General features: G+C 41.7%; 2 protein-coding genes across 4 annotated transcripts in view; one reads left to right on the plus strand and one right to left on the minus strand.

Moving 5' to 3' along the window:
- The window catches only part of anxa5b (annexin A5b), a 397,957-nt gene that overhangs the window by 9,704 nt on the left and 376,017 nt on the right, over positions 1 to 12,236 (minus strand). The gene's annotated exons all lie outside the window — the stretch shown is intronic.
- Positions 4,613 to 12,228, plus strand: uchl1 (ubiquitin carboxyl-terminal esterase L1 (ubiquitin thiolesterase)). Of its 2 annotated transcripts, XM_070985825.1 has the most exons (9): positions 4,929 to 5,052; positions 5,153 to 5,164; positions 5,599 to 5,727; positions 8,104 to 8,245; positions 8,789 to 8,874; positions 9,588 to 9,635; positions 9,757 to 9,826; positions 9,907 to 9,965; positions 11,098 to 12,228. In XM_070985825.1, exons 1-9 carry the CDS (start codon positions 5,020 to 5,022, stop codon positions 11,179 to 11,181), a joined length of 663 nt encoding a protein of 220 aa, XP_070841926.1. In that variant the 5' UTR covers positions 4,929 to 5,019; the 3' UTR covers positions 11,182 to 12,228. The 2 variants fall into 2 exon arrangements, with proteins under 2 accessions (XP_070841934.1, XP_070841926.1); XM_070985833.1 differs by lacking the exon at positions 5,153 to 5,164 and having other exon boundaries at positions 4,613 to 5,056.

The following is a 12,236-nucleotide window of genomic DNA, read 5'->3' on the forward strand; positions in this document are numbered from 1 at the left end:
GCTGCTGTGGAGTGAAAACAGAGGTTTGATCATGTCAGCCAGCCTGTAGGACGCATGGACACGGGCAGTATGGATCCATGTGTGAGAATCACCTGAAGAGAGACTGCCAGGTGATGTCACCTGAGGGGTTTCCATGGAAACACTGTTCACGTTGATATCCTTCATAGGAAAAGGTCTTTACCTAGTCTTTAGCTAGATTTTCTGCATTCTGTGTAATCTGTTTTAACCTGTAGCAGACACAGTCCCAATGAATGCTAATTTTGCTAGCAGCAATGTCCAATATTTTGTTTGTTTTGGGACATTTCTGGCTCTTAAAGCTGCTAAATCCTCCACTTTGTTCACCATCTGTAGCTGCTGATGTTGTGTGTCCCTTGTTTTGTGCTGGCCAGGTACCACACAGTGGATTCATTCGAGCCTTTTGGCTGAACAGAGCTGCCCGCTGGGTTTGGTTGATAAGAGTGTTGAAACAAAGATTTCAGCTATGATTTAAGGGGCCATAAAACCAAAACAATGAGCTGCGTGCTCATATCTGTACTTTTGTCACTAAGACCAAGCCCTTTCCTGTTACACAGTTATTTGATCCATTGTCAATACTAAAATATTGATCAGTGCAGCCTTGAGGTCAGCGCAGAGCAGCGAGTTAACAATGAGCTGACAGACAGCAGTAAAGTCTGTTTACTCTGCACTCACGCCTACAACTTACAGACGTTATATAACTTTCATGCTCTAAATGTCCAGCTGCCCCTCTTTTGCCTCCTCGTGAAAATATCTAAATGATACGGCTACGATGTGTCACAGATCGCATTGAGAATTGATTAAAGCAACATCATTAATGTAACATATACACTTAAAAACAAGGAAACTTATCAGCTGCTCAGTTATTTGCTTGTTTTCGTTTGGTGTTTAGGAATAATCACAGTTACTCAACACCAATCAAGCACCAAACAGAAACATCTAACACTTAAAAGTTTGACTGTCATTTATATTCTTTAAAACTCCGGCTTGTTATCGTGACTGAGGGCCAGCCAGTGTCTGAAGACACCTGACACCAGGGGACATCCCACTGAGGTACATTTGGAAAAAAGGACTGTTAATGTAGCTTCAAGTTCAAAGACAGTTATATACCAATAACAGTGGAAAAGAAACTACACATGTAATCAGACCAGAGGTAGATTCTAGCAGACTGACACTAAACTGACCTGTTACCACAGCGGTAAAACGTACTGAATGAAGAATCTTATCTTAGAAATGCTCGGGTTTGATTGGTATTGTTTCTACTCTGAATAGTGTTCATTCTGCTGCCTTTGGCATGTGTGGCATCTCCATGCCATGTTAATAAATCACCGAGTCAACTGAACTGAGAGCTGCAGATCAATTCTAACAAAGAGACTTAACAGAGAGAGAGATAAGGAGAGGAGACAGAACACGGGTCATACGGTTTAGAAAACACATCTAGTTATGAGAAAAATGACAAAACAGGAGGATGGATAGTCTTTTATTTTGAAAGAGCAATAAATGAAAGTTCATTCTTCCTTGAAAACAATCATTTAACAAAAAGAAATGTTAGCATAAGATGCACTTTTTTTAAAACATGTATTTATTCCAGAGAGTTTTCCTGAAAGCAGTATTAAAGAGCAGTTGGGGGTTAACTGCCTCGCTAATGACGGAGTGACAAATGCTGCTCTTTCATCTCCCACAGGTATCCTGCTGCCGCTGCTCTTTCTGATCACAACTGCAGCTCTCCAACCCTCAGGCTACCGTTGCCCCTCGTTGCTAGTCTTTTTTCCCAGAGCTGTCAGTTGCATCTCATGGTCTTTGTATCCTGTGATCAAAGATCTGTATGTGATGATCACTGGGCATCTCCATGACAACTGTGCAAAACACCATCTGGTGTGAAGATTGTGCCGTTTACAGACAGTTACACAGCGGTTGATGTGGTCAGAACTGTAATCTGGTTTAGAGTGCGTATAGACAGAGCGGTTATAAATGAAGATAGCAGCACTGCTCCGGAAACCATGCATACATTTGGGTTATTTATCACTTACAGATGTGTAAAATGTTTCAAATGCTGCAACACAGATTGAATATTTAAATTGCTACAGAGTCACAGGCATCCACACACACACAAACACAAACCTGACCTCCACCTGTTAGACGGCAGGTGGAGGTCAAAGTGCATCATCACCTTCTGTATCTGTAGCGTTGGGATTGTTGGAGCAAGAACCAGAGAAACAGAGCTAAGAGCAAGCTGAGCGACACAAAGAGGCAAAAGTACACCACCATGCTCCATCCCCAACCTGCTGGTAAAGGAGGCGCACCATCCACGTCCACAACCTGTCCCGGGGCAGGCATGCTGGTGTGCACAGGAAAAAGGAGTCAGAGGTCAAAATTAGATTCCTCTAGTTCCTTTTCGACATGTAGGAGAGGATAAGTGACCTCCAGGGGAGTGAATTTGTTCTGCTGTCCACAATTGAATGTTCGGTTTTCCTTATCTTTTGAGGACCACAGTCAACTCATGCTGTTTTCTCCAGCTGTCCGGGAACTTTCTGTATGATGACTGCAATCAAGCTTTTCCAAACAGATTGAAGAGCAAAGATCTTGATTGTAACAACAATCTGATAGTTGTTTAATGTCCCAGAATGCAGCTGAATATCCTGTGTGTGCTGATGAGCATCCAAACTCATCAGTGTCCTCTGTTCTCTGACTGCTTCGTCCACGTTCGCAATGGAATCAGGGAAAACAAGAGGTGAAATAAAGATGGTCGGACTCTCCTCTCTTGTCTTCTTCTGCGGAATTTTCTACAGACCACTGCATCACTGTTGCTTGTCCCCTTATCAACAAGCCTACAAACACGGTATTTAAATACAGATCGGACAGACAGATGGACACGTAGATGCAAGGACTAAATCAACAGCTACCCATCACTCTGACCTATGAACCCATCAAGCCACAGGCAGTCTTTCTCTGTCTGTCTGTCTGTCTCTCTCGCGCGCGCACACACACACACACACACACACACACACACACACACACACACACACACACACACACACACACACACACACACACACACACACACACACACACACACAGAGTCACAGACCTCACCCTGCAGGTGTGTATAATGTTATCAATACCCTTTGGAATCATCAATCTTCACCCGTGATTGAAATTTATTTCCAGAGTCCCTCCAGCATGAATAAAACATGCGTGTTGTGGCTACAGTGCACTGCTAACACTTTTGAAAACCTACAAAAGAGTCTACTGACACATTCAAAATGGCATTTTCTTGAGGAATGCATTACCAAAGTAATCTCCACATACATGTCAAATAACTTTTACACTGTCCAAATGTATTTGGAAAGCCCTTTGAGTTATGTAAGTAAATGATCCTATTCTTAGACATTTAATAGTATAAAACAAAGCAATATATAATCTCATTAAGGTGCTGCCCTCTCTCTGGGAATAGAAAACAACATGCCAAGAGTGTTGTAAATTTGTGTTGTATAATTTATGAAAGTCATCAGTGGTCACAGACACTTTATTTACACACTCTCATTCTCACTGTCACAGACATGCACCGACATGAAAAATCAGGTGCTTACACAAACAGGTGCTTATACACTAACATGAACAAACGGGTGCACAAAACTGGGGAAACAGGACACGCTAAAGCAATATGCCTGTGGCAGAAACCATACATGGTATTAATTAACCAGTGTGTGGCTGGAGGTAGTGAAGGGTCTCTGTCAAATTCATGCAAAATGTGCAAACCTACGGATTACCAAGGGAGTAAATAAGCATGGAATTGACAAATGCACGTCATTGTCTATGGACAGCACAGCACATCCCTCTTTACTGGTACAATAGCGCCGCCATGGTCTAAGGTCACATTTGGCAACTGCAGTCTGTTGCATTCAGCTCATGTTATTTCCAGTAAAGAAGCATGTGATGCTTTGTTCTTGCACATCAGGACTGATCAGGACTGAGAAACACATGCAGAAAGACAATAACATTGCTTTAAAACTTGCGCTGTACAGTTTCAACTCCAGTATGCTGTACATCCAATAACCATAGATCAGGTTAGGACAGATCTCCAAAACTGTGAGGAAACTGTTTGTGTAAGTGAAAGCCCATTATACACAGTCAAGGGATAAAATAAAGGGTTAATTAACCAACTGCATGTTAATTAGCTCCACTATCTTATATATAGAGACTCAGAAGTAATACATAACTTTTTATATTGGATGATGTAATCAAGTTATAGAAGAGGCAAACATTAATACCATGTGTTACTAATGTATTTCCACAGTTATTTTACTTTATTTCAAAGAGGTCAGTGGGTACATGCAACCAAAAAAGGCTAAAGAATTAAAGAGCTAAAAAAGAAAATCACTGATTTACATTTACTGTTGTACATTCCCAGCAATAGCAAGCAGTTTGCATGGAATAAACAGATGGAAAGACAAAATTCAAGAAAAAATAAGTCACATTCTTAGCCTGACTGATGAAATCCGCTCGTTGCAGTTAGCAATAAGGTGGCCAATTAAGAGCAATGATTGTTTTGATTATGTTTAACGAGTTTAATGTTGGACTTCTGAACTCGCAGGTTAAGCGGAACCATTATTGATAGGGAACTATCACTACGTCACACCTTTCTTTCTAGAAAGAACGTGGTGGTTTGACCACGGTCATCTCATATTGAGCGGTGTGATTTAACTGAAATCTAATTTTTTAAGAGAGGATATATCTTTTTTCAGGGTGTCACAAAATAGTTAAACTTGTAGTGCGTAAAATCTAGCTTTTAAATCACTTTGATATTTCTAATGAGGCCCACTGAAGATGTGCACCACCGGTTATTTGATCTGAGACCACCCCCCCGTCTGCCAGCAAGTGGTATGACCGGCAGCATAAAGTGCGGGTACACTGTGTAACTTCAACTGACAGCTGCAGAAACCGGCGGAGCTCGTGCACAAGATATCGTTAAACTTGCGTAGTCACACCGAAATCACTGCTAAAATGGAGTGGACCCCGATGGAAATCAACCCCGAGGTGGGTGGGGGAATAACTGTGTTTTCATAACTTTTTGTCAACACCGCAACGTCTTCGCCGACGTCGAACTCACCTGTCGTGTCTGTTTCTGTCGTTTCAGATGCTGAACATGGTGAGTAGTAAACGTTAGACGCTGAGTAATGGCGGCAACGTTAACGGTTTAACTCAACTTACGGGTAAGTTTCACAGTCGCGAGCTAGTTATGAGGGCAGTTACTGAGACTACCGTTAAGCTAACACGTCGCAGCTACGGCGTCAATTCATGGGTTTTATTGATATTGTCAGCTGTATGGGTAAAAAAAGTGATGGATAAATTCAAAAGGAGACGCTACTACAAGCTGGAGACGCGCTGATCTCCTCAGCATCATTCCCAGCGCTGCCCCCAGTGTCTCGGCTAAAGGGTGTGGTCGGACTGGACCAACACAACGCAGCATCTTTGAGCACCACCAGAAGGGATCATTTACATATATGTATTACCGCTGAAATCTCAGCGCTTTCACATCCATCTAAGTCATCGTTTGTTTATCCTCCCGGCTTTGTGTTTCAGCTGATGAGCAGCCTCGGCGTGGATGAAAGCTGGCGCTTCGTGGATGTGGTGGGGCTGGAGGATGAGCAACTCTCCGCGGTCCCGAAACCATGCTGTGCCTTGATGCTGCTCTTCCCGCTGACACAACAGGTAATGCTGGGCTCGTGGTGGAGACTACTTCCTGGAAGAGAAGGCCCGAGGGTGGGGGTGAGCCACTGATACAGGCTGTCTGGGGTGGGGTGAGATTGAGGTGCAGGGAGGGCATGGATGGGGGGGGGGAGCTGAAATGTTATGTGATGGACAGAATGTGGTGAGGTTGGGATGAGAGCAGGAGATGAATCAGCAGATGCTTTCATTAATTTCTCGATATGTAGTCATCACGTCAAATGTAGGCATTAAACTGCAGTATCATTCTCAGAGAGGCAAACCGCTGAAATCTAATTGGGTTGCCACTAACGAATAATCCAATTATGTTTTTTTGTCAATTAATGGAATTAACAGTTGGTCTACCAAATATAGATGATGTCACATCAGCAGCTCAAAACCCAAAGATATTCCTTTTATAATGAGATAAAATGGAGAAAAGCAGAAATCTTTGCATTGGAGAAGCTGTAATAAGGTTTTTTTTGTATGTTTCTGCTTCATGAATTTAGATTTTCACAATTTTGTCTGTTGATTGCCATTTCCAGTTGTGACCTTAAAGGTGCAACGTGCAGTAACTGGCCACCTGTCGAATTATTACTCCGAACAAATAGGGGGCAGCATATCACCAGAGTAACTACGAAGTGTCACGAGTCTTTACATCCACAATTTGATTTGACTTTCAATAAACTTTTTATTTTTCACCAGTGACGGCTGTACCATTGTTAGATGGATCGTTAATTTGTAAAGATCAACAGATCATTGGTTTTATCTCCTGACAACTGTCATTTACATTTTCAAATTCTTCTTTAAAAAGATAGTCTACATGATATCAAGTGTGATATAACTGCCATATACTGTATATATTTTTGGAATGTACCACACTTGGGCCATATGGTCAAATAAAAATAATTTATTTTAGATGTAACAGCAGCAGCCTATTACAGCAGTCACTTGGGAACTGAGTGTTCAATGCAAACATAAAACTAAGAGTCATGGGATTGCAGAAGGGCACAGAAACAAACTGTCCTGTGTTTTCTATGTGTGTCAATATTTGAGATGGTGTGTCCCCTCGGGGTTGCCATAAGGTGGGAGTTGTTAGCAGAGTTCTGCTTTTGACACATGTGAGAGAAAAATTAAGACAGTTTTACAGCTGGTCATTCCACTACGTCTCTGTGTCCCATTTATTATTTTTCTAATAAGTGCTGCCCTGTTCGGCAAACCCAAAATGCTCAGTTACATTGGTGGCTGCGGTGGAATTTGAACGGCTTGAGTTTCCTGATCGGCAAAAGCCATCAGGATTAGAAATGTTGAAATTTAGAAAAGATGTTGCCACGCTGGTGACTTCTGGGAAGCTGGAGGATTTCCCAGTTCTGTTATTTCATCATCGTCTCTGACTTTGGCAGTGACCATGCTGTTTTGAAAGGTGCAACTGCAGGTGACTCGTAAGCTACGCTGTGGCGTTTTTGACAAGCTTTTATTTTCTCTGGATATGTGCAAGTAGGCGAGCTGGGAGACGCAACAATCCTGATTTTGATGATTTTTGATTTAGAATGGAAATCGTGACACCCCGAGAAGCCACTAACTGCTGCTGCTGTTAGCTAGTTAGCTCAGTTAGCCATGAAGCTAGCTAAACTATTAGCTGACTCTGCCTGGATTGGTAACTGGGAGCACAGTTACATTGGACCACTGTAATGAGGAGGATTTAAGGCCTGGGTCAGGGGCACCCAGCAGGGAATACTGCTGGGAAGCTGGGAAAGCAAGCTAGGGAACCAGTCGCCGCAGTCTCCCAGTGAATGTGGAAGGACTGGGACCAATCACAGCCACTGATACTGATGGTGGCCAGTTTGACGACAGAGAATACAGTACCGAGGTGATTTACAGCAGCTCCAATGGACTCTGACTCCAGGGACAATGACAAGTCAATGGGTTCAGGCAATGACAGGAGAGGCGTGAAGCAGGAGAGGAATGAGAAGGAGGTCTGGCATCAGTCAGTGCCCACCTCCAGAGGCCTGATTATGCGGTGTCATCCCTGGGGCACCAGGAGCCAAACATGGCCAACACTAGAGTGACTCATTATGGCCTCTTGTAGTATTAAGTGTTATTATGAGACAGGACAGGCTGAGGTTCTCTGGTTAGCATGCTAGCTTCAGTAGATATCTCTGCAACAAAACACATAGATGTCTTTGGCACAACATCAGAACTGTTCACATTCTGTTCATAATTTTAGTTAATTTTTGAATGTTTTGAACCTAAATTTGTATATAAGGCTCCTTTAATCCATGTCCACATTTCAAGTGGCATAATTGACTGCCACCTGTGTCCTAATGGGCAGATGACCATGACCATCCTCTGTGTGTGTGTCTCTGTCTGTCTGTACGGCAGCACGAGTCTTTCAGACAGCAGCAGGCGGACAAGGTTGCAGGAAACTCTGAGGTTTATTTCCTGAAGCAGACAGCAGTCAATTCCTGTGGCACCGTCGCCCTGCTGCATGCTGTGGCCAACAACAAAAGCAAACCAACATTTGGTGAGTGCAAATCAAATTATCACTGATACCGTAAGTAAAAACTGTAGTTTTAATTGTGCGTTTTAGTTGTAGGGAAAATGCCAAACACTCAGGATTTGAAGGTACAAATCCAGGGCTGCATAATCGAAGTGTTCTCTCCAGAATTAAGTTTATATTCAGCTGTGTTGGGTGTGTAATCTGTAAACCAGAAAGTGAACCTTTTCAGGCTGCAAGCATTGGCACACAAATGGGTTGAAAAGGAGGCCACCGTAGTAAATGTTTCATTGACTGTAGCTGGAGCAGCTCCTAATTCCACCGCTCAGTAAAAACACAAATAGAGGGGTTAGTTCTCGACTTGATTCCTTAAGAAAAAGTTGTTTGTCTTGCAGCAGCAAAGTTATACCATTTTAAAAATGAATGACACAACTATTTATTCTCCTTTTTTAATTTTTTTTTTTCTTTTACTTACTCGATGATAACGTTTTCTGGTGTGATAGGATGTGATTTAGGATATTTCATGTGACAGATTTCCCATTAACTTGATTCTGTTTTTGGTCTTTCCAGCTACTGGCTCTGTCCTGAAGAAGTTTCTAGATGAGACTGCAAACATGTCTGCTGATGAACGTGCCAAACACCTGGAGATGAACCAGGTGAGATAAACATACCGACTGTTGAAGCTGCTTTTTTTTTCTTCCAGTTGAATTAAATAGAATGGAGATTCAGTCGTTATAAACGTGGGACACTGATCAGCACAGGTTTAAGTATCTTTTTTAGGTATAAGTGAGATTTTATCTCCTTTAACACCATGTTGTAACTGAATGCCACACGAGCAAGCATTTGACAAACTGGGTCGAATGCATTATTTTCTATTGGAATGTCTTAACTGGCTATGAGCTACGCAGTGCTGTGGATCGCGACGCGGCATCCCGTTTTGAGCTGAACTGCTGTTGGACAGCCTGTTTGTGTTGCATCATGGACAAGGAACAGTTGACTCATGAAGTTGAGCTGAAGAGTTATCTGTAAGATACCTCCTCATTTAACTACAAAGACAGCTGAAATAAACCTAAACAAAGAATTTCTATTAGTATTGCATAACATGCATGTTCTGTTTTACCCACTTGGGGGCACCAGATGCTGCTGAATCCTTGTCCTTGTCAGGGTATATTGCCAGCTGCTTTCTTGAATATTATTACAGAATGTACCATAAAAATGTGTTTCTAAGTCTTCAAACCTTTGCTTTTTTCCCTATATTCCACTTTTGATTTCTTTATCAATTAGAAACATCTCTGCATGTGTATTTTAATGAGTGAAATGATTTGTTTGAGCTCTATTAAACTGACATGACTGAGCTTTTCTTCTCCAGGCAATCCGTGATGCTCACAATGAGGTTGCATCGCAGGGCCAGTGTATGGTAAGACACTGAAACACATTATCAGCTACTAATGGTGAACATCTTAGCTCTTTCAATCAGCAGATTTTTGTGTCGTAATAATAACTCTGAATCTTAATTCCTCAAATCTCAACTTTCTCAGCCGGAACCTGACAAGGTCAACTTCCACTTTATTGCCTTTGTCAATGTAAATGGACAACTGTATGAATTTGGTAAGCATGTCAACTCAGTTTGCAGATTCCTGTATGTGTTCGAAGGTTGTGGATTCCTAACTGTCCTATCTGTTGTTAAGATGGGAGAATGAATGGACCTGTGAAGCACAAAGCCACCAAAGATGAGACGTTCATAACGGTAGGAAGAACTATGGTCATTCTGAAGCATTTATGTGAATTTTGGACATGTTGAAATTTGCTTGTAAGACAAGCTCCTCTCTGCACGTCTGTGATGAGTCGTGGTATTAAACTGGAGCAGGGAGTGGCCGTTCCTGGGTATCTTGATTCAATCAATAAACTTGGCTGATGCTCGCTCTCAAATCTCAAACAGGCTTCATAAAGACAGTGGAGACTATCAATGTCTAAGATCAATAACATGAATAAGCTGTGTAGGAAAAGCATAATGAGTGATTCAACTGTAAAAACAAGGAGCTTTTAATCTCAATGTGCATTTGTGCTGCAGAGGTCATTGAGGGTCGTATCTGTGCTTAACACAGCCTGATGGAATCGTCAAACTACCACAAGAGGGCAGCACATACATGAGTGCTGATGTGACAACATTAAATGTTGTGATGACTTATCGGATATAAGAAGAATTACATGACCTGATTTTATGGTTCTACTGAAGAGTATTGGTGGGTTATATTAAATACCACAAATACCACTATTGATATATCAACAAAATCTAATGATACTACTGTATACACACATTTTTATGGAATCATTGAGTGTGTGTGTGTGTGTGTGTGTGTGTGTGTGTGTGTGTGTGTGTGTGTGTGTGTGCGTGCGCGTGCGTGCGTGCGTGCGTGTGTGTGTGCGCGCGCGCGTGCGTGCGTGTGATGTTACGATAAACATTCAGATGGATTCATTTTGTTAAGGTGGAACAGAAAATGTGCAAATAAAAGCACAATTTTAAGGTATATGACAATTAAATGTCATTAGATTGAGGCTCATGTTATCGTATTGATGTTTTAGTGATATTCCTCAGCCCAACTGGGGAGAACATTACTGGCAATAAAATGCACTTAAATATGAAAGAAAAACTTCTTCCTACAGGACGGCCTTTCTTCTGTGGCAAGTAAGCTCAGATGTTAGAAGGGTTGTGTGGTTGAAAAGTGTACATTTCAGTTTTCTATTTGAAAAGCAGTATTTGTAGTTTATGTAAAGTAGAACAAAATGATTCATCTTGAATAGCAGTACATCAATATGTTATGTAAGAGTTGATATATCTGCTTTCTTTGTTTTTATGTTTTTTCCTCACACATGGTCAGGATGCAGCCAAAGTGTGCCGTGGATTCATGGAAAGAGAGCAAGGCGAGGTCCGTTTCTCTTCTGTCGCTCTTTGTCGCAGTTAGATATTTGGTGGGACACGCAGCCAAATCGTAAACCAAAATGTCCTGATTCATTCACACGGCAAACACAATCAGCAGGCGCCTGTTTCGACCTGTGAACACATACATCTGCAGACACTATGCACTATAAAGCACATATTGTTTCCACATACTGTACTGTCATCTCATGAACAAAGCATTCTTTAGCACATGGACACACAAACGCACCATCAAGACCTTTTGTTCTGCTGACACTAAGTGAAACAAGCTCGTCCAAGACGTTTTATGTGATATATCTTTCAGCAATTAGAATTGTAAAACCTGAGGTCAGATCTCACCACTGCTTGGTTGCATGTGTGTATTTGGTTTTTTTTTGTTGTTGTTGTTCTTGCTACTTGTTTGTGTGTGTACTCATTGGTGCGTCAGTGTCAAACTCAAAAGACTGATGCTTAAATACCTTTTGTGCCAATAAAGGGAGTAAAGAAAAGTGAGAAGGAGAAGGCAGAAAACGTTTTGCCTGTTTCTCTGAATGCCTTCGGTTCCTGTGTGGTTGAGTTTACAAAGATCTGACATTCCTCAGAACAGCCCAAATGTATCCGTAGGAATAATTTAACCATTGTTCGGGACACGCACGCACCCTGTTCAGCGCAGTTTTTTGGTGTCACTGACATTTCTCTGAAAAACTGTGGTTTTCATGGAGAAGTTCGAATTCAAAGTGCAACATTACAGCAGTAGATTACAGCCATTTTCTCTTGATAGTTTACCAGTGTTTTCAAACGTTAATACAGCTGAGTTATGTTTGCACTTTGTTTGAAAATGGCTGTTCAGTTAACAATCCACAAATAGTCAAATACACTGTTAATGTGAAACATAGAAAACTTCCAAATGCGATCGGGACCATCCAAATAAAGTACTGCTGTATGTTGGGCTGTTGTTGTGCAGTGCAGGGTGATAGTACTCGATGTCTAGGCTTTGCACCTGTTTACCTTTCTGCACTTTCCAAATACATTGTTGCTGTAGTTCTGCTGGTGTTGCAGCTGTGAGACTTCAATAAAGCAACCATTAAACTCATGTGTCTC

Source organism: Chaetodon trifascialis, chromosome 2 (genome assembly GCF_039877785.1).
Source record: "Chaetodon trifascialis isolate fChaTrf1 chromosome 2, fChaTrf1.hap1, whole genome shotgun sequence".
NCBI classification, from domain to species: Eukaryota; Metazoa; Chordata; class Actinopteri; order Chaetodontiformes; family Chaetodontidae; genus Chaetodon; species Chaetodon trifascialis.